The sequence below is a fragment of the Bombus impatiens genome, unplaced genomic scaffold (assembly GCF_000188095.3).
Source record: "Bombus impatiens unplaced genomic scaffold, BIMP_2.2 scf_0582, whole genome shotgun sequence".
Lineage (NCBI taxonomy): Eukaryota > Metazoa > Arthropoda > Insecta > Hymenoptera > Apidae > Bombus > Bombus impatiens.
The window spans coordinates 46,322-70,412 of record NT_177001.1 but is presented as its reverse complement, the minus strand read 5'-3'; the positions used below and the strand labels follow the sequence as shown (position 1 = coordinate 70,412).

The 24,091-nt window shown below is 31.9% G+C and overlaps 1 protein-coding gene and 1 long non-coding RNA gene across 4 annotated transcripts in view; one reads left to right on the top strand and one right to left on the bottom strand.

Annotated features, from left to right (window-relative positions):
* LOC105681123 overlaps nucleotides 1–24,091 on the top strand; it is a 96,671-nt gene that overhangs the window by 51,443 nt on the left and 21,137 nt on the right. For 2 of the 3 annotated variants that reach the window (XM_024369511.2, XM_012388771.3), the window contains exon 2: nucleotides 23,200–23,250. The exons of the other annotated variant lie outside the window; for it this stretch is intronic. In XM_024369511.2, the coding sequence (XP_024225279.1) occupies nucleotides 23,200–23,250 (51 nt within the window). The remainder of the gene's footprint in view (nucleotides 1–23,199; nucleotides 23,251–24,091) is intronic. 3 annotated transcript variants of the gene reach the window in all.
* The window catches only part of LOC117152006, a 28,164-nt gene that overhangs the window by 2,183 nt on the left and 1,890 nt on the right, over nucleotides 1–24,091 (bottom strand). The window lies entirely within an intron of this gene.

Genomic DNA, 24,091 nt, shown 5'->3' with positions numbered 1-24,091 from the left:
TATGTAAATATCGAATACTTTTTTTAAAGAACAATACTGCGGGAATTTTATATTTTCTTTAGTACAAATTTGGATTTAAATTTTATCTGTGTAGATAAATGTAATGTAGTCGCCGTGTAGCATGTGCTATGTGCACTCTCAACGTTAATGTGCTTTAGATAGATATTAGTGTGAAATATAGAAATGACTGATAGAAAAAATTATGCTTCATCCATTTCTGCTTTCATGAAATGAACACAATAGTTAAGGCAGTAGTTTAGGTGCACAGAGCAACTTCAATTACGAAAATATTAATTATTATCGAGCGTATCGGAACATTAATTAATAAGAGACTAGAGCATGATGTCGTTGTGAGAAAAGTTGAAAGGCGTTATTACGTGTGTTTTCATTTTAATGATTATGTTTATGAAATAATTCGAAGTAAATGATCTACTCTGACCTGAAAACGAAGTTATTCGGTTATTTGAAAAATTCGATTATTAGAATAGCGCGTTCGATTTTCTAAAGAGTCCAATTATAAGAATAACGCAGGATAAACATATATATTGCATTTGCAACAAATGACGATGCTTCGTATAAACCAATTAAGTTTAGAATATTTAGCATTTGAAGATTCCATAATAGCAAAACTAAATGCATAAGAATGAACGAACTTACTATACACTCGTATTTAAAAATTTCTTCACTTATCAAAGAAATATTGAATAATTGAGTAAATATGTAAATATTGTTTTATCGGTCAAGCTTTAACCTTTCCGAGGTCACGTTTTTACTCAGAACAGTACAACAGAAATTGTACACTGATAGAATAATATCACCAGCTTGTACACGCTAGAAGATTATTGAACAAAATAGTGCATATTTCGACCAATTGTATCATTGCAAGGTGCTTAAAAAAAGAGTTTGTAATTCGTATTAAAAAAAAGTTTGATTTATGCGACAAATATAATGCAATAAGAACGCAGAAGATGCCAGAGTCTCTAATTTGGATATAAAAGATATAAAAAATTTGAGGAATTACCTGTGTCAAAAAGCTAACGTTGATTATTAATTAAAGTGGAAAAAATGACCGACTTCATTGCTAATTTATGTCACTTCTCCTGAAAAATGCTTCAGAGGCATATTTTTGAGCCAGGGGAACCGAAGAATAAATTCGTCCAGCTTGCTCCTTCACGTGTAATCGTTAGGATATAAATTCTGTCCTGGGCTTGATCGATGCTCTGCGAGGAAAGATTTATATCTACTAACCAGATGATCTATGCGATAAACTTTCCCTGTGAACTACCTTCATTCATAAGCATTAGGACGCTTGCTGGTCTCGCACGAACTGTGACATAATTAAATCGCAGATATTTATGCATTTATGAGAATATTAAATGCGTTGAAGGATTTAGAATGCATTAATATGGAGAAATATTCGCCATATTCAGAGCAAAATGTCCATTATAATATTCACAGAGAGCCAAAGTGAACAACACGTCCTTCAAGACAGAATAACTTTTTTTTCAAATTCAATCAAAATCAATCGCTTGATTCGTTCTGAGAAATTTCGAGGATTAGTTTACTAGATGATATGCGAGAAAAGTGTTGAAGGAATTGCAATTGGTTTTTGCAACATTTTTGTCTCCAACACATTCTGTTGATCTGTGTCAATTATGTGGCTACATGCTGAGGGTTTTGTCGAAATCGGTTGATACGGAAACAGGCGACCAAAGACATAATAATCTTTAGATTTTAGACCGGAAGTTGCGAAAACTGTAATTTTCATCCGTTTTTAATCGTTTGCAGTTCGTAGCAATATTAATTGATTTCGATAAAATTTTCAGAACATAGGTACATAACTGGTACCAATTCGTTGTCCTAATTTCCATTACAGACTCAGATAAAAATGTTGTAAAAAAGTAACATTTATTTGTTTCTTCGTGATTCCGACAAATTTCACTTTCTTCAAAAAGTTTGTCACATGTTCGAGCCAGTTCCTCTAACTTCTGAAACAAATCAAGTAGTTTGGTCGTCTTAAGAAAATTATTCCGTTTCAATAAAACACGTGTGTTCACTTTTACTTCTTACTGTGAGCTGTAACATTGAGAGATTTCTAATTTTAAAGGATGAAAATATCTTCATCTGGAAACAAATCTTTCACGTACTCAACTTTTAAATGTATGATTTTCTCACGTACATTATGAAAGGAGGATGTTAAAAAATGACCACTTTTGGGTCTGCTTGCGAGCGAAAAATTCACGCATTTAACAATATCTCTCAAGGAACATAAAATGTTACTGGCATTTATCCGAGATGAGATGGGAATGCTGAAAAAAATGAGTGCCAGGATGAAAAAGTGGCAGCGGTCAAATTTCCCTACAGGTTACATTTAATCTTCATTTTCTTCAGATACTGATCCATCTATAAAATAATTTTTAGAAATTCTGCTGGTAAATCGATTGAAAGTTCAGAATCGAACAAATTCCAAGTATCACAAGATCGTTGTTGGCTATTGTTCTCACGTAGCAACAATCCGGTGATACTTCAGATCTACTCGATTTCGAACTTCGAGTGATTTATCAGCGGAATTTCCGAAGAATCAACACGTCGATACAGATGCACAATTATTCTGTAGCTGGATCAGATTTTGAAGAGAACGAAGATTAATTGTAACGTACGGATAAGGCTAACCGCTGCTACTTTTTCATCTTTGCACTCGTTCTTCTCAACTTTCCCATCACATTTCGGATAAACGCTAAGAACATTCTTTGTTACTTGAGAGATGCTCTTAAATGTCCTGCAGACATTTTTTAAAAATGGCCATTTCTTAACATCTTCCTTTCAATTTACCAATTTATGTGTTATAAAGTTATAAAAGAATAGTTTCAAAAATTTGTATTCTCGCTTTATATCTTTTTTATTTGTAAAAAAAGTTTGTTACCAGATGACTATATGTGTATGTGTAGGGCGTATGAACAAATCGAAAATTAATTCTTGTGGAAATAGAATAAATTGTTCACCTTGTTAGCTGTATACAATTTTCACCACATTTTAGTGTACTGTAATCATATTTGAAATATAAGAGAAAGTAATAGCTACGATTAACTGTGAGATTTTCGGATTAGCACGCAAAGATTATAACGCAAATATAGAATGGCGATGCTTTATATTTAATAGTATGAATTATAGTTTATAGTAATAAATGTAGGTACGATACATCTGTGCATGAAATGTATAATTTATCGTAATAATAAACTGTGAATCAAATACGTATTTGTATGTTGATAAACACTGTATGTATTCGAACGTTAATTATATCCAGAAAAAAACAAGTTTACATGAACATTCGCAGTTTCGTAATAATTACGGATCATTTAATTAAAACAATATGAACAGAATTGTTAATTTCCAATGCAACTCCATTTGGGAAACCAAAACTTCGAACATGCACAAACTAATTCGTTACTTTAATTATAAAATTCAAGTCAATAAAATAAATACAAAAGATCAAATGATCATGACTAGACTTAGAATTAATTAGACCGTAACGCATGGACTCCTAACGGATAAATCACTAAAAGTACGCGAAGAATGCAATATCCCAATTACGACATTTATTACGCAATTGGATAACTCGAGGTACACAACTGGTATTGATATTCGGGAAACGTTGATAAAACCAGTACATACGCAGAAACTAATTGACTGTTCAAAGAAAAATTCGCTATACTCTAAGACCTAATATAAGCGTGTTTTTATTTAACACTAGAACTATCACATCAGTCAAATTGACTAGTTTTACAATTTTATTTTAAAATTCCTACTTCATGTTATATTTTTTTCCGTAATGATGTAATGACTTTCGCAACGATAACTAAAAGAATAATATACTGAATTTTATTTTCTTTTTTATGTATTCAGATTCAAAATAATTTTATATCAAGGCTATTTATACCAATACCATTAAAAATGACTGGTACTTAGCGTAAAAGGGTCCTGCAATCTGTTTATCGAACTCCAATTAACCAGTTTCCTCGTTTTGTATAACTTCCCACACGTTTTTACAATTTTTACTGCGTATTATACAATATGATGATATCAGGTATCAGGAAAATTTCGAATCAATCGCTAGATCATTAACACTAGGAATACCACACCAGTCAAAATGACTGGTTTTACAATTTTACAAATGTGTCAATCCTCGTTTAGGGGTCATGGTCCTAGATGGATTAATAATACCAAAAATGTACCACATGACATGGAATTCCTTCTGTAAAAAAATATTCTATTATTACGTATTTTTTAAAGACCAGTTATTTTGACTGGTTTTGGTAGAAATAGTGTCGTGTTAATTATCGGTAGTTCTTATGTTAATAATACAATTAGCTTTTTATAATAAATAATAAAATAATTTTGTAATAAAATGTAAAACATTTTTACACTCGTGTAAATTATGTCACGTGATGCTAATATCCTTAGAGGTTGATGCGACATTAATAAACAAATTAATTACTTATTTAATCAAAACAATGTCTAATGAAATCAGGCTTCGAAACTAATATTCGAACTTAGCTTGTCTGATCTTAATATTGTCATGCTTCTAAGCTATGTAAATTGTTAATATCACTTTTTCATCGTTGGGATTCCATGGAGATCGTTTGATTTTCGAGAGACGCATTGGCTAATGGGTGGAAAAGATAGACGATATACATATTCAGTAGCTAGTCGAAGGTTTGCAGTAAGCGTAAGGGAGGGATGATAAAATTCGAATAGCTTGCAAATTACAGAAGCTCGTTGCAGTCTTCTTAGCCGAAGTCGATGAAATGTATTCAAAGCTACGTTGGGCACTGTCGGTTGATAAGATATGAAAATAGGGGAAAAATGTCGACGTCTTTTCTGTTTTATCAGCTTTCCTCTCCTTTTATCGATGCCGTTACGTACCAGAAACATTTATGAATAATTCAACTTCTTTCGTATAGAGAGCTCGCTCCGGGCTTTTTACGTTAATAGATGCATACGATACGATTTCACATTCCCTCTGTTTTCCATCTTTTTTCCATTTTTATTCCTTACTATGCGTGATTCTTGGTTAAAAATAAACTTTTTATTTTAATATACTATAAACATTTCATCGGCTCCTAAATAATTGATACTGGCAAAGTACAACTTGGATAAGAATATCCAAGAATCAAAATGCATCAACTATGTTACTGTTTTAATTTTTATCATTTTTTTAATTTATCCTATTTTATCTAAGCATCTTTAATCGATCGAGAATTTTTCTTATCGTTGACTTTAAATGCAGTTCACTTTTCAAACTACGTGTCTATCCAAAAAATCTGGCTTTGAATCGTCAACCGCGATTTATAAAGAAACGAGAGTTTAGGATTTTTTCAGGACCGAATAACCTTATGCCGTGAAAAAGGTTACATTTATTAATTATTAATATAAAGTCAATATGAAATATTAAAGTTTCATTGGATGGTTTTGTGAAAAAGATGTGACCAGATTAAAATTTTGATTTACTTTATTATTTATCCTCGTTTCCTTGTTCTGTATATTCTTAAAAATTTCATACGGTTCTATTTACATACATTTGATATGTCGTCAGTGTGATTATTATCCGATTTTATTGTGTGAATTTTCGCATATGTTTACGCCTGATTTGACTTTCTAATTTCTAGTTTCAGTCTATCCTAAAAATAAACTTTATTTCTATGTTATTATACGTCAGGTACGATAACACCAAGGAAACATGCAAATATATCGATGTTATCAAGTATACTTACATGAAATGCCTTTAACCCCTTCCGTTACAACATTTAATCATACGCGCAGTAATACGGCTTGTACTCCAAATGTAACAAACAAGAGTTCCATGTGTAATTTACTTAAATTTCAATTTACAAAATAAGGCAATATTATTCACAAATTCTACGTATGTATGTAACACGTATACTTTTATACATTTGTCGCGATACTAAAACACTCGATTTAAACTCAGTCTAATTTTAACATTGCTGAAATACATTTAAAAAGGTAAAAGACAAGTAATAATTTTTAATTACTAAATTTTTGTTTTTGAGAGTTGCTCGCAACACAAACGTCTAAACAGAGCTATATTCGTTATCAGAACGTTAGAAATCAAACAGTTATTTGCTGTTCAATTAATACTCTTATAAATTTGAAGATGCAAACTTTCGAATATTGAAATGAAATATTACTACTATGGCAAAGTTTTATAAAGATCTGAATAATCTAACAACCTCTCTAGAAAAGAATCGAAATCTTCCCCCTTTACAAACTTTTTATCTGTCACTTATATATTGGTTTAGCACCTAAGTGAGTGAGTCATTGGGTAGTAACGACAAAATCCGCAATCACTTAGTTGTCAACCCAATAAAAAGCGATATGTAATTAAGATGCACCTTCCAATAGAGCAATCTGTTTATCAAATTTCTGACAACGAATAATTTCTCCAGCAATATTACACTGCCCTTTTGTACTTTTTGTTTCGGCGGTAAAACACACACACACACACACATATATACGTATGTATAATTGAACTACTTGGAATTTCAAGAAGTTGTTTGTCTTCACTCAACAAGGCTATTTTAAATAATGTGAAATTTGCAGGAATTTCAAAATACGATTGTAAATGGAAGCAAAATCCGGCACCAATTTTCCGATAAACTTCATCTTTTTATAGCATAACCTAATCTTACAGTTTAATTTCTTAATCTTAAAGGCCATTACGTCATACAGTTATTAATATCTATTTTCTATTTATAAAAAGTTGAAAGTACGTATTACTTGTATCGGATAACAGAAATGGAAAAAATCTCAACTATAAGGAAATAATTACTACTACTAATTCATATCGAGTTCTTTGTTACTTTATTAAGATTGCTAAAGGGTTAATATTATATTTTATATGTATATTTTGATTTATTTGAAATGTATTCACGGTCTGATTATTGTCTAAACTTAAACGCAGTAAGGTAATCTGTATCTTAGAAACTATAATAGATAGTTTTTACTGGGATGTTTTGCTGCCAATTTTGTTGACAAATCTTGCCATAACTTATTCTACTTTATCAGATGCCAACACTCTATTACATATCTATTAATCTTTAAATCACTTTCATCACGTTACATTAATAAAAAATAATAAGACAGAAAGCGTTTAGGATTTGTCAACGTATTTTTTACCTCTAATTGTATAATTAAATCATATCATGTTAAAAACAAGTATTTGGAAACGTTCGAGCGACATTGAACATCTATTGGGTTGGCAACTATGTGCTTGCGGATTTTGTTATTAGGTGGTATTGACAAAATCCGCAATCACTTAGTCGCCAACCCAATACATATTAAAATATTAGATCATCTCATAAATGACGTGACTTGAAAACTAAGTTTGAAATCTCAAAAATTATTACAATCGAAGTTTTATACAAATGGTATACAGTACATAATCAAGTACATAAATTTGTATATACAGTACATAACTTTATGGAAAAAGATAAAGGGTTAAAGAGTTAAAAAAATAAGGACAAATTCATCATTGATTAATTACCAACACATAATTCGTTTTTTTTCTTTTTCATTTAATATACGAGAAACGATCGTATTACTTATGAAGTGACTTACATACATACATGTGCCTGTATTTACTCGTATGGAAGCCGATCAACGAGTCGTCAACGAGTCTCTGTCAATAGAGTCTTCATTCGTGTTTCACCCTCAATTCCACCTGTTTCCACATAAAGTATGCACGACTCGGATGAAGCGACGGTTTATTCTTTTGGTCTTTCAGTTCGTGCAAAAGGGAAAGACGGACAAAACGCCGTGGCAAAAAGTCCGGACCAGAAGTTACACGAACCAGTCGTGCATGGCTGACCATGCAAGGATTTATTCACTGTTTCAAGTTGACGGGGAAATTCTAGTCCATTCGGTCCTTACCTACTACGGCGAGCAAATGGTCAATAATTTATCCTTTCATGGTTTAAGCCCGCTACACTGGCAGGGATCGCGTAATTAATTTGATCAAAAATTCAAACCCTCGTAGAAACGCCTCTTTTTAGCCATTCACCTGACGACGCGGGGCTGCGACGTTCTTCTGATTAGGCTAACATAAAACTGCGCTGGAAATTGAATAATTGGCTGGTCCATCCAAGTGGCCCTCTCTAACGATATTTATCCGAGTTCTGGATTTTTGGTTACTGTTTTTTGTTACGATTTGCGGTTGGTTTTTCTAACTTTGTTGATTACGCTGTTGTGGTGTCAGGGAGGTAAACTACGTTCAACTTTTATTTAACAATTATTGGATCCTGGTAACCAGATTTCATAGTTTAATATCACTCTGATTTATTAAATAACATATATGAATTATTGGAGGGTGCAATCTTGTTCACCCTTCAGATATCTCCTTTTAAATTTTTAAATATTTTGGTCCTTAATAGTATAGAATATAGAAAAAATAGCAGGACTTAGATATGTCGAGTACTGAAAGTAAATACTTAAACACTATCTATATTTTAATAGTATCTATCGAAATATAGTTTTTATTTCGGGTCATATAGACCCGAGGAGAATAACGGGGTTAGAGAATATTTATTTTTTACGGGAATTTTTTTATCTTTGTTGATCAAAATAATTTTTCTTGAAAATTGTTCAAGAAGTTGTAAGTATATAAATGTAGTAACTGATGGATTCTTAGAGTAAGGACAAGTAATGATGGTAGGTTTAAAGTTTAATGTATTTTAATAAGTGATATTGAATAACAAAAGGAATATAAATAGAGTTTACTCTAGTTTAATAAGCGATATTCAAGAACAAAAGGACCGATTATAATATCGTCGCACGTTGATTCACACTCTGCGTCCGCTCAACTCACACTCTGCTTCTCAACTGACTCTCTGGCCGTTGTAGCATTCTCTTGTCTTTTGCTAGGCCCACCGCACACGTGTTCCGCAGACGCTCGTAGCCAGGGTCACGTAGGTCTTTTCGGCGAAGCTATTTATTTGAAGGACCCGATAACGCATTGATGGAGCCGATAGCGCCTCGGCTCTCGCGACATTGTCCATAGTTAGCTCGACGTTTCTTAGGCCCTTCTCCCCGATACTACATGAATATGTCAATATATTTGGTTACTGATTATCATTTTTACTTTGATCATCATCCTTATACCTACAAGAGACAATACGTGAAATTGTCATACTGATTTTGGTGAAGATTTGCATATTCGTAGGTCAGTCAAAAATGCTCGACACGTATCCTTTTTATCGGCAATCGATCACAATCAAGGGATGAGCGTGGCTTTTAAAATTGACGGAAGAAAATGTATCTGCTAGAATGCTTCGAGAACTATTAGAGGCGATGGAATTGTGTCAATGAATGAATTTTGTATTTTGTGACAAAAGAAATACGTGTCGAATATCTTTGGTTGCGCTATGAGTTTGCAAAATTTAGCGATATTCCTTGGAGAAATAAAGTTTACTTTTTTGAAGTTCTCCAGTTAATCTTTGTCTATAAATATTGCACACTGCCATAGTTATGTACCTTTTTTCTATATAAAGATCGTAAATAGAGTTTCTAAATTTATTGTCAGAAAAATTGTAAATCGAAGAATTGAGATAAATCTCGCGCGATATCACAAATTACATCTCAAAATAAATAAATATAATTGTTGTTTTCGTTTCTAGACGTATGTGGTGACGAACAACTTATATTTCGTTTCTATCGTTTGCGTTGCATCCTCTTTCCAATCAATACGTAGTTCGTTATCTTCGTTATAATATAATAGAATCTTTAAAAAAGACAAACACAAAAAATTATTTTTGTACGTTATAAACCATATGAATATAAATATGTTATAACACGTACAAATATATGTAGAAACTGCTTTCGACATAATTCGATAATTCCTTCAAAGAGATTTATATACGAAAACTTTAATGGTCATCGTTCGTACGTTTAGAAGTTTAAGGATGAGATGATAGATGCATTAGGTCCGCAGGAGTTCCATATTAGTCATCCATTTTCATCTCTTTCTAGGAACGATATAACAATACTGATGGAATAATAGCATTTGTAAATTGAAATAGTTGCGCCAGAATCTGAATTTCGTGAAGTGTCTCGTGAATATTACAGAATTTCCTGCGTATTTCGGATAGTATTACGGAAATGTTAGCCTGGAGCACATTACAGAAATCGTATCAACTGTAAGCATTCCCTAAATTAAACGGAGAACGTTTCTTTTAATATTTCACTCTAAATCGATGATATCTAAAATATTCGAAGGAAATTTTCATATGCTCGTTTCAAATGACATTACCTCATTGGTGCTAGAAATTATTATTTTTTTCCCGATTCTGAAAGTTCATTATTATATCTTCATAGCAGCTGCAATAAAATAATGGATTTTACTAGTAATATTTTCTTTGACATAAGAAATTAGCTTGCGTGTATGTGGAAATTCCAATTTCAATCTTCTGACTAGACTTAATAACATTTTTTATTCGTTTGTTACGAAAGCTACAATTTTATAGAATTTTCAAATTTGATTATCGTCAATTACGTGACTATTATCACATTATGCTTCCTTCTAGAACTTCAATTTTGTCAATTTCAATGGCAATGGTATTTAAGAGAGATCCTCTGCAGACATATTTTATAAATAAAAATTCAATTCTTTGTATACTTTTAAGCAAAAAATTTCAATAGTTATTAAATATGCCTCTCGTTACCGAAGTATGAACATATACATGTTCAGAAAGTTATAAGTTAAAAATTATTACGTCAAAATTATAAAATATCCTTATATATTGAAAAAATATCAAAATATTTATATGAATGGCAGAAGTTAAACTGGTGTATACGTATGAAATAATAACGATGAATTTTGATATTTTTCTAACAAATCTTCTTAATATCGAATATGCACGTAACATATTTGTTTTTCTTCGCTGTAATTGATAATTGATAATGGGAAAACATATAATATAGGTGGTATTGGTTTGTCCAATTGAAACTTCAGGAAGACAATATCCCATATACATTGCTCTAATATTCGTCAGTAATAGATATACAAATTAAAGAAGGAAATTAAAACATAACATAATTTACAAATAAATGTAAGGTATTAAATAATTTGATAGTGAAAGGACTTCGAATCGCTTACGTTGAATTTATCGTACTGAACCGTTCCTTGAAACAAACAGTTGTCAATGTAATCATTGCGAATGCAATGCAATAATTAAGAAATAGAGGAACGAAGGTTCAACTAAGTTGGCTGGTTTGTTTACCGGTATCTTTTCGAAGTTATTAAACTTCAATTTGCAAACGTTGTCCTGTTCGTATCGGAAAACTTTTCTAGCTCCGACACAATAGCAATATATCCCTAGGAAGGAACGCGCGGGACCACTATTTTTCTCCAATTTAAAGTTTTCTGTCTTTAAGGCACTGGCTACGAAAATTAAGTGTACAAAAGTTTCCTCCGGACGGATAAACCGAACTTGTTAAACGGTATTGTGCTGGGAACTCTCCCAATATCGTGCAACTTGGGTGATTTCTCCTCGCATTCTTTCCACGTGGCTGCGTTTTTCGCATTGCTCTGATGAAAACACGTGTCGTCAACGCTATTTGACTCTGCAATATACGAAAAAATTACAAAATATGTCATAGGGCGCGGTAAACGACCGTTATTGCAGCAAATATGCGCGTGAAATTCTTCCAACAAAAGAATCTCATGCGTGATAAAAGAAAGTGTTTAAGTGCAGTATTTAGTAAACTAAAAATTACAGCGGTCTAAGTCAAGACATCTTAATGTTTATGAGAAATTCATGACATACAGGGTGTCCGTAAAACTTAGTGTCAAACTTCAACAGCTCTGATATTGTAGTACTCACCAAAACGAACAGAAAAGTGTTAACCAGTTAATCGCGTTTGAAGAAAAATTATTTTTCTGTGCGTTTGGCACGTATACTTGTCGCGTAAAATAAAAAATTACCATTTACTATAAAAAGTCCAAATTCTAGTTAGAAGAAATAAAAGTGTCATTTAATGGTGTGTTTACTTTATATTGCTCTTATTGCCTCTTTATTGTCTATTTATTTTTTATTGCTTTATGAAGAAAAATTAGATTATTTTCTTCGGTACATTGGTTATTTCCAGTATAATGTATTTCTTTTTTCAAACTCAGACGGTATTCCCGAATTGTATATTGTATATTGTAATAGAAATACTATAAGAAAATATTTCTCTATCTTATAGATGTTGTGTACTTGAACCGTATAGAATACGTATTATATAAAAAGAAAAAAACAGGAAAGTCGATTAAATTTTTTGGTGGAATGTGTTGAACAAATTTTTGAGGAATATGCAATTCAACAAACAGAAACTTCGAAAGTTAGTCGACCAATTACGAGCTCAGTTGCAAAACCTACACGTTTCATCGGAAAAAATTTCCCTAATTTTATACCAGCTGTATCATCAAAAGTAAATGCATTTCGAAGATTTGCTGTCTGTTCAAGAAATGGAATTCGTAAGAAGCCACGACATATAAAGTGCCACTTTGTGCGGTATTCTGTTTCGAAAAATACCATATTGAAAAGGCCAACTGAATTTCTTATTATTTCGTTGCAATTCTGAAATTTCATGCAACAATAATTTTATCGACAATGAATCGGTAATTCTTTCGAATAAAAATGTAAGCCATCAACCGTTTTGCTTTAATTTTGTTGTGAAATTTGTAATAGCAGTATTTGCCCTGCTTTTGACGTGTATACTCGTTATCGCTTGATTTCATTTACTGCCTAAACTAAACTAATTTCTAAAACTAAGTTTCCCAGTTAATTGATCAATAAACATAGGTTGAAAAACCGTTAGTTTCGGAGTTGAGAGATGTTCAGTGTATAAAAGTAGCGTATATTAAAGCAGTTGCTTCGTTAAATGAGTCTATACAACGAATCGAAAATTGTTGCCAAAAGGTAAGAGAAATAAAGGAGACCTTTCAACATGTGCGTGCTTTTATGAGAAAACGAGCCGATCTGTGCTGAAATGAACGAGGACATATCGAACATGTGTTACAGAGGTAATGTCCTAGTAACAAAAACATCTCGTAACTCCGAAACTAGTGGTTTTCCAACCCACATTTATTAAGATCTTTTTGCTTGTTTTGATGATAGCTAAAGTTTGGCACCAACTTTTATAATTCACGCTGTATAATCTTCTTCCACGTTCTTCTTCCTAGTTAAATGTCAAATGGAATTTAATATCTGTCATATAGTATTATATCATATAGTAATATCTACCATATAGTAGATATAGTTTATACTTATCTCTCTTTGTCATACTGCTGTAAATCGCAATATATTTAAGTAAATATTAAAAATCGATAGTTCTTGTGTTAATTCTACGATATTATATTCCTTTTGGATCTCGTAATGATCTTAATAAACCAGTACGCCTTTGTCACGTAGGAGACACAAGAAATCACGAAATTGATACATCACCGTTGATTTCCTCGCGTCGCAGTTTGAACGTTTCACAAATAAGGTAAAGAATTGAACTTTAGATGTAGTAGTAAAATTTATTGTACGAATCCAACAAAGGACGGTTCAGAGTGTTACAACAGAGAATGTGAAGAGCTGATTTTAGGAAGATTTATATATTATGGATTTGGCTCCTATGAAGGGAGTGTCACCGAGGGTGTCGCCGAGGGTGTCGCCGGGGCACAGGTCAGAGATGGCCTTGCTGTTACTGTTTTCTAATACTGGAACACTCTCTACGTTGTTGTTTCGATGGCCTGTGGGATGTTCGTTAGATCCCCTTGGTTTTTCTATCGCTAATTTATGACTCTATGACACCTTCATCGTCAGATATACCATTATTGAATTAATCTGCTTCTTGATGGTTCTTTGAAATGTCTTGTTAAATGACTTTAAATACGAATGTACTCTTTACTAGATAGATCGATTGTAATATAATTACAATTATACGTAGACTACGTTATATGAATGTTGCAAATTTTGTGGAATAATATTTGATATCAGCCTACGGGTAACAAACAACATAATTGTTTAAAATTAAAAGAAAACGAACAAAATTAAATTAAAAATAAAAGAAAATGAAGTGAAATCAATTGTGCGTGTGTGTGCTTACTTATAATATTCTAGTAGAAAATATCCTATTCGAATAACGAAACGTTCAGCCAAGAGAAGATAACAGAACGTTCCGGTGACACGTGATCTAATAAAGGAGAGCTTGTTGTAATTTAATATCTTTTATGATATTGTTGACGTTGAAAGGGTGGAATGTGTAGACACGAGCCTAGATTTCATTATGGTTAGAGTAATGTTACATAGATTGAGGCATAAAGGTTTCTTATGGCCTCTTGAAGTATCGATTGACGTTTACTAAGGCCATAAGTCATCTCGAAAAATGATCCTTATAGAATTCCATGACACTGACACGAGAATAAGAATACATCTGTTTCTCTCTTCCCCAAATAATTTTGCATTTCTCTTTCCATTTTCAATATACCTTACACGACCTGAACAACATAATTTTAAAGAAATAGATCCTAAATTGAAATTTATCTCATTTACTAAATCCTATGACGATCGCTAGCAATATTTTTGTACATTATGCGCAATTTGTATATTTCTGCATTTTTAAATTTTGTATAAATGCATAAAAATCCATGTTCTGGTAGTAACACAGGTTGAAAAATTAGTTGGAACAGCGATTGAGAAAAAGACACACAGCCAAGAAAAGAAAAAGTTTATTTTTATTCTTAATGAGATTCTTACTATAAACTCTTTTATCTCTTCGTAGTCCACAGTTCTAAATCAAACAATTATCGTAAAGCTTTTAATAAAAGCTTTGATAAATTTCTAATAACTCTTCGGATGTATCTCGTTTTCCATGAGTATCCTAATACCTGTAAGTCGTATACCCTAGAAAATGTATTCATTGATTTGTCCATAAAAATTACGCTTTATTTCCTAGCTGCGTTTTTTAGCCAAAAATTTCAATCGCGAATGAGAGACGTCATCTCAAGCCGAGTATTTAAAATTAAGTTTTCCAAAAGTTAATTAACTTCAGATTCCTTCAGACTCATAAACGACGCTAGTTACGTAATATGCAATGGTCTGGCGAAATCAAGATCAAAATCGCCAACATCGTAGCAGATGTAAACTAGTGTTGTGCACAGCGCTGTCCAATGCTGATCCAACATTCTGCGCAGCGTCATACGAGTTTCAGCTGTAACACAGTTAGCTGGAATGGTAAGGCCGGTTGCATACAAACAACGCGATGCATTTGTGTTCTGGCAATGGTGAAATGCATACATATAAGCGCGCGATTCCGCTACTAGAAATATAAACTTGCCGAATCGCAGAACGTCAGCGTCTGCGTCGCATCGACCTAGTATCCTCTGTATCGGAGTCTAATTCGCGTTAATTTGTGCTGAATCACGTGCATTTGATGAATTTCGCTGGCTCGAAGGAAACGTACGCGATTCCGCGCACTCGCTTCGAATACCGCACCGATCTTTCTATCTTACGCATTGTTTCTGTTGCGTACGCGTAATCTTCTGAATTCATTAACGAAACATTGTATATGCTGATTTCTCTTCTTCTCTTCGCGTGGATAGAAATGGAATTCAGAGACGGGATATTAACTTTATTCGTTGAACGACTCTGTTCGATACTGGAAAGTTCAATAGGAATATTTAGATTCGCTGAAAGATCGATAAAAATTGTCAATTTTACGAAACAATGTAACAGTTCGAAAATTGTTGACCCGAAAGGGAAGTGAGTATCTTGTTGCGTTTGTTTTTTTAATAATAGCAGATTGATCGGTTCTTTAGCTATCGAATACATATGCAATTAAATTGAATTATTGAATACAAATTTTTCAGGGAAAGCGAGAAATTGTTTGGAAGCTTGCAAAAACTCATTTACTAAACACAAAATGTTGACAGGAACAATAAAATCTAGGAAACTCTAATATACAAATATTCTTCGAATTTCTCCTTGAACTTTGTTTCTTCTATACAATTTTCGATGAAAAGTTTGTTTCTTCGATAAAATTGATATTTGACGTTGCTGTAACTGTACGTTTAACAACGAGTAAAAAGTAATTCGTTCTTTGTTAAATCTTTTTTCATTGCAGAGGAACGATTGTGGTCAAAAAGCGTACAGCATGATACGAATAAGTCAGCGGAATTCAATTGTTGATAACCAGTTTATCGATTACACTAGTTGCTGACAATTAAATTAGCGTGCAAGGCTCACGAACAGAGCACCATCGAGGTTAACTGAATGAGGAAACAGGAACAGGAACAGGATCAGGATCAGGAATTACAATTTCGAGAAGGAAATAAACCGTGCGATTCGATACGTGAACACAACACGCATTCGGGTTCACAACTGCGAACACGAAGTAACTTTTTCCTTTTTCGTCCAGTCTCACTCAGTTTCACATATCTCTGTCTTGTTTTTCATTGTATGGCGTTTCGTTAGGCGTTCGATTTTCCAATATTTTCCAGTGTTTTTAATCTTGTTCCTTTTTTTGCTTCTAAAAAAAGGAAAGTTTAGAATTCGAAGGAAGCTTTGTTCCCTCTTCTCTTCAAATTTTAAAATACAATAAGGCTTCCTATGATACAGAAGGTACATACTGCGTTATACGAATTTCGTGTTGCATGGGATCCAAGACACAGTCGGCATTAAATAAAAAGTTCATTTTAATATGACAGAAAATAACGTATCGTCTATTTTATTTTTAAATAATAGAAACTCACGATTTTTTTTTTATAAGCATAGAATGACTTGAAGCGTGTAAAATTAAGATTCTCCCACTGAAATATGTATTATAAATATTTAGAAATAAGTTTCATCGATATCGTTTCTCGCATGCTGTTACATTTTGTTCATGGGCTGAATTTTCTTCACTTTCAGTAGTTCCTTATGTTCCTTATTCGCAGATGTTTCATTTGGTATTATTTGGTATTCTCTTTCATACGAGGATAGTAGAATTTTTTGATATGAACACGGCGTTATATGGAATTCTACTGTTCTTTATTCATAACAGGTATAGAATATAAAAAGAATGGTAAGATTTAAATACACAGGCTCGCGAAAGTATTCAAATACTTATAGATAGCTGTCACGAATACATTGTGTGCGTTTCATACAAGATTTTCAAATTTCATCAGCTCTTTTATAAGACTCGATCATTGTGATTATATGAGTGAAGTTTGAAATCAACCTGAACTCTGTGATATATGTGTATTATAATTGATATACATATATGGAAATCACGAGTTATTTAGTACAAATTTATATTTCGCAGAGAACAAAACAGTACTTAAACCGTCAATTGCCCATTACATAAATAAGTCTTAGTATCCAATGGGACCATTAGTAACTTTTTACTAGATATCTATTTGCAATAAATATCTTGTAACTTCTATATACATTTTAACATTGATTTTAAATTTTATCAATAAAATATGATACAATATTATACAAATATATCGTAATGACAGTCGTGTCTTATTACAGTATTAATGAAAATTCAAAGTGTTTTATATAACATACACAATATGGATGTAAAAGTTCTCTATGGTAAATGTGCAAATAAAAAATATCGTAAGCCAGTATATATCGATCACTAAAGCTAAATATTAGGCTGTCCCAAAAGTTTAATTCGTTTCATAAAGAAATAATATATGGTGGAAATAATATATATAATCATACTTGGAATTATACAATCTTTTCTTCGAAACTGTTCTTCTCCAAACCTATTTGTCTCTATGCACCTCAAATTTCGTATTGCCATCGTCGCTCTTCTCGAAATTTCAAAATATTTCCAATAACACCCATAACATATTCACAGTACGTTGCTACAAGTATTCAGATATTAGATCGTCCCAAAAGTCTCTTTCGTTTTATAAGGAAATAATAGATGCACAACAGATGCATTGTTCCAATAGAAAGAAATGGATCATACGTAATTCAATAAAATAATATAAAACAAAAAATGTTGCGCATCTATTATTTCTTTATAAAAGAAATTTTGATTTAACAAATTTGACATCGAAAAAAACAATTTTGGGACAATCTAATAATTAAAAATTGTGTGCATTATAATAATACCTATTCAGATATAATATTTTTATTTTTGCTCATACAGACCCGAAAAGGATAACACGATTAACGTGACCTTTCCCGCTTTTTCTCCATTTCCATTCTGAAATAAAAAGTCATTCGTGGGGATGAAAGAAAAGCATTTAACTCGCGAGTAAAGTTTAGACAGTTCTGACTGATACGACTTTGTTCTTACCCAGGTGTCATTGTTATAACGGCCAGAAGGAGATCAGCGGAGCTAACATGATTTTCCTATTTTTCTACTTCTACCTTTATTCCTGGAACAAAACGACATAGATAAGAGGTTTATGTTGGTCATGAACGCACAGCGTAGCATCCGATGAAGTGAAATAGATTGTTAATTTCTCGAATTTAAATTACGATACAGATACTACTGATGTCAACGATTAGTGTAAACGATAAGTTCGTTTTCTAACTAACCATTTTTTTATAAGAGATATGTGTTGAACGCTATTAGGAAAATATATATTAAATGTTAAATAATTGAAATATTCCATACGTTTGTGAATAGAATTATGACACAATGAAGTTAACGCAATTAGCTTACATAGATGTACGTAGGTGTACTTGGAACTATTCTGTGTACAAGTTTGGTTTTAAGACGAAAAGCAATTTATGTTAAAGATTATTCGAAGCATGAATATTCAATAAAACGATTAAGTTATATTTGTATGGTATTGCATTGGATAAAGTTTTGAAGATCCAAATGGTTGATATGTTATAGTACTACGTGACTTCGATATTGTACTCATTTGTATTGTTATTAAGTTAGCAAAATTTACCAAACTGGACAAATTGTAAAGTGCAAATTAAATAATAAAAAAAAATTGTATTGTTCACGTCAGTAGCAATACTGATAAATGGAAAAGTTGATTTTCGAAAATAATGAATAAAATATTCCAGTTGAATATTCCTTTCTTCCAATTTAAATTAATTCTTGTACTCACAATCAACTATCAACTTCTATATTTATATTTAACAATTTACATTTTACTTATTTTTATTTTTATTTACGTGTTATATTTGACAATACCTTCTGTTATAAAAGTATCAAAATATCATTCTCATTTTTTGAAGCTCGTACATTTATATCGATCTCTGTTTTAAAAATATTTATATACGCAGAAAGTAAAAAATTTTGCAACTTTAAAATTTATACGCTCGTTTAATACCCGGATAACCATACGAAATATATAGATTGTAGTTAGATAAATTATAAACAGGAACTTTACGAAAGAATTACATAGAGCAAGAGCTTTAATTAATGCTAATTAATTAAATTAATAAAAAAGATTAATAAAGCTTTAATTAATAATTGTTTATTGATATAAAGTGTATGAGCAAACAAATAAAAGCGTATAATTTGAATACTTAAATATTTGATTTTATGAATGTTATAAACGCATACACTTTTCAAGAATATGCATCTGGAGCAATTTTTCCTTGTTTTAACAAGAACATGGAAAGATCGTTAAAGAAAGTGTAGAAATATAAAGAGAAAATACGAAGCCTTAAATATAGAACATGGGGGTTAAAACAAGTAATACTACTTAAGGGTTAAAGATTATTAATAGAGTTCGTTGAATATGAATTATCAATAGAAATTTTCATTAAGAGAATGGTGCTAACGGTGTTATTTATTAAAAACATACACAGAACAAAAAAGAACCGTATGTGAAATTTTTATGTAAACAGTAGTATAAAACCATTGAAATCATTTTATTCTTTCTTTAACTCATCCAATAAAAATGTAAATTTTCAAACTGCTGATGTTCATGCTTACATAGGAAATTTAAAGTTGCATAAATATGCAAAATGTACACGAACTAAAAAAATATAAAAAATGAAAAACGAAAGTAACATAGGTCAAAAAATATAACGATAAAAATACCAATAAAAATATACAAATGTACTCGCTGCAATATTTAGTGAATGAAATAGGTCTCTGTTTATATACTGTCTCTTTAGTTGTATTGATAAAAACATGAATTTATATAAGCATGCCCAATCTAATAATTATACTTTGTGTCGTCGCACGAATACCAAAAAGACAGGCAGTAAAGGAAAACTCGGTCAACGGTATAATAATCGTGCAAGTGCTTTCAAGCTTGAACGTGAATCGCAATCCGATTTTCCCTTGCGCGGCCGATTCGCGGAAACGTGAATCGATGCACGCAGCGTGAAGTTTTAATGCTCGAAATATCGCAGCTGTTGATGTCGCGCATTGTACCCTCCGATGAATTATAAAAATCTCCATAAAACATGAAATAGTTAATGCCATTACGTGAAACGCTTTACCGAAGGAATTTATTCGCGTTTCCCTCGTTTTTTTTTTTATTTCTGCCTCGTGCTCGTTACCGCGTTTTTCATTTTCGTTCTACGCGACCGCGTTATTGTGGTTTGCACTTTATACACGCAGCCCGTGCTCGTACAAATCGTGTTTCTGTTCCATAAGAATAACCGATTTTAATAATACGTGCTTTTGAAAATGCATGCAATTACTAGATATATATCGCGCCAGTGTGTGTAATCGAGGCTAGAGCTGCAGTTTGAAAATCCCCGTTAATTGCGAATAATTGCTACGCATTGTTTACGACGAAACATTATGTCGGATATTGAAAACCGAATGGAGGCAGAGAGAAGGGAAATTTGTGAAAATTCTGCGTCACGGTTAGGTCATTCTATGAAAAGTTGCTTCATGCAGGTTTTGAATCAAGATTTGTTATTAGACTACGGTTCGAGTGTTCAGAGTATTCATTCGAGTTGCTAGAGTAGTGTTGAAGAATATGTAGAATGTATACGATATTTTACAATGTACAAGATGTTCGATGTATTTGTCGTAATATCTATAAGAATAACGAATTTGTCTTTGGCTTCCATTTCTTTAATTTTACTCGTAGCTCGTGCTTTGTACTTTGCATTTAACTTTAGCTTTAGTCATAAAAATCTGAATTTTCATAAATCTTCACAGCCTAGATATGTGATTTTGACCCGAAATAGCATTATAGCGACATAATACGTTTATGGAATATTTTCCTTACACAACGAAAAGTATTTTTCTACAAGCTAATATATCTCTTCGTGTGTACTTTGTAAACAAATTGTATCGCTTACGTTCGCGTTCAATTTTTATTACTGCTATGAGTTTTGGAGAAAGATCCGAAAAATTTTCTGACTAAAACATTTTTATTGTACAAAGCCAGCCATTGACTTAATTCTTCTGAAAGTAAATTAACGTAAAATAATATTTAGAAATATCTAAAAGATGGTATATTACACATACTAATTTTATTCTCTAAAGTATAAAAGAGGGTTGAAAAATGCGTATAAAGGTTAAACGAAACCTTTTAAAAGGTAGTTCGGAAATTAATTATATAGAATGGAAAGAAAGCTTTCCCTGGTTGTATGTAATCCATTAATCAATAATTGGTTGGGTAAAATCCACTTAAAAAGGCAAACGTTTGTGTGTCATTTCCTGTAAGGAAATGGAGGAAATCTCTCCATTTTATCCCTTCAAGAGAGGGATTAAGTAGGAGTAGATTACCTTAGAATTAAGATGATGTTACAGTAAGTCTTAAATAAAAAATACCAATGAATTTTTCCCTTGTTTTCTACCATAATGAATTCAGGAATATCTGAAATTATATTCTATGAAAATATAAATATATTAGCAACATGTATTTCATATTGACCGTTATATCTCATTCGTAACATAGCTTAAAGAAGCATAATTTAAACAAACGAGGGAGATATTTTTATGCGAGAAATAAATTATAAAGCAACAAGATGAAATTCCTCTGCACAAAGTATCTCTTTCCTTACAGAAAGTTAGTTTTTGAAATCTCTTGAGCACACATTCGATTGTAGTATTCAAATGACTTTCGAATCGAACACTACTACCCTACTGTTCGATAAAATATATATATATATATATGTGTGTATGTTATGTATCGTGTTTGTTGAAGAAACTTTTGCATATTCATACGTGATTCCAATACCAGTGATCCAGTAACTTTATTAGCATATATCTTAGAAATTACTCAAAGCGTTTTCTTTTTCTATAACAAAGACGAAAGAACATTCTAAAATTTGTATCAATGGTAAGTTCAACGATCATAATTTTTGACGCCTTATTTAGTTATTAATTTCGAAAATCATAAGAGAATATAGAAGCGTGAATTTTGATTAATGTTTAAAACTCGCTATATTTTTATGTATTTGTTACACATAGCTATAGTGAATATGAAAAATAGTTGCACATTTATATGTGTTGTAATTAATTATTTTCATAGCTAGTTATTTATATAAGTATAAACGTATCTCTTTGACAAATAACAAGTTTTATACAATGTAATACGTATATATATGAATAATTAATAATTTTATTAATTTTTAATTATATGTATACTACTGGTCAAAAGTTCGAAATCACTACGTGCTCCATCGAAATCAAAATTTAAGAAATACGTCTTTTTAGGTTTCTCGTACCTTAGAAAACTTACTATCTAACCATTATTAATAGCCCTAAATAAACAAATAAATAAAGAGAAAATAACTATTTATGATGGTAAATAATAATAATTTACGAATTAACAACAAAACTAACAGAAGGTGCGATATAAATAAAACTGACAATGAGAAATTGTCTTCGCAGTGAAATTGATTCGCAGTATTTTTGGATACCAAAACACGTGCAAATCATGTTCATAGCTGCTGTATTTAAAGAGGATGCTACATTTATCTTCCATTTCGTATTGTAAATTAAATATGTCACTCGAACCAACCGATTTTCTTTATTTGTCTCTAAATGCGCAAAAACCATAAGCACGGTCGACAGCGCAAAAGAAAAAAGGAATAAAAAGTAAAGAGGAAAGCAAACGTATTTTACAACAAGAAGCGATATTTTCCAGGCGTTAATGCGAGGGCGAAGATAAATAATTTCGAAGAATTCACGTATTAACAGAAGCGTGTTGTCTCTCATAGCAGAGAACTAGAAGAATGAATTATTACTAGACATTTTCTTTTTATTTGCTTTCAGAACGAACTACCGTCCCCATGCTTGGCAGTGCCTTTCCTGGGACCACTTTAGGTGAGTCGGGCGTTGCAGTAATGGAAATTTCTCTATTAAAATTTCAGGCAATAAGATTGTTTGCATTCCATCTTCCGCGCTTTCCCATCCCTGGTGTGATTCAAAGCACTCCACTCGCGTTTATTATCGACCGATACAGCGTACTCTTGCATTTTAAAGAGAAATCGATAGCCCGGGAGGGGTGGAGACTGTAAAGAGCTCGATAGCCGAGCGAAAATTCTTTTTCATCCTTCATAGAATGTAGGGAAGTCCAAGTTTCGTATCGAGTTAACAAACGTAATCTATGTCGGCCAGTGTAGCATTAGTTCGCTGATATATCAATAGAAAAAGACCTCGTGTCTATTTTACGTGAATCATAAATAATTGCACAGGTTCTCCAGAATTTTACCATATATACAGTTAGTCACGAAAGTCTACACGTACATCTGTCGAATTTTCTGTATCTGACTTATCATAGAAACAAGAAACGTACTTGGTCAGAAAATTATTTATCACCTGCCTGTCAATACAATTATCATTGATATATTTTTAAGAGGAATTGAACTTGTAAAAAGCTTGTAAAAAATTACATCTGAAATTGCAAACTTAATTTCTCGAACACCAAGGAGATACTTACGCTCACGCAGTACTTAAATCATGCTTATATAAGTACACGTGATGTAATGTAAGTACTCTAATTATATTAATTATAATGAAATATATTGTTATATTCTAGTATATTGCGCTAACATTTTATCAAATATAATTAACATTTATCGTCTCATGTATATGTTAACAGGTGTATGTAATTTCTGTATTTTATATTTTTTTTACTTCTCTGTTATTTATGTCGTAACGTCTT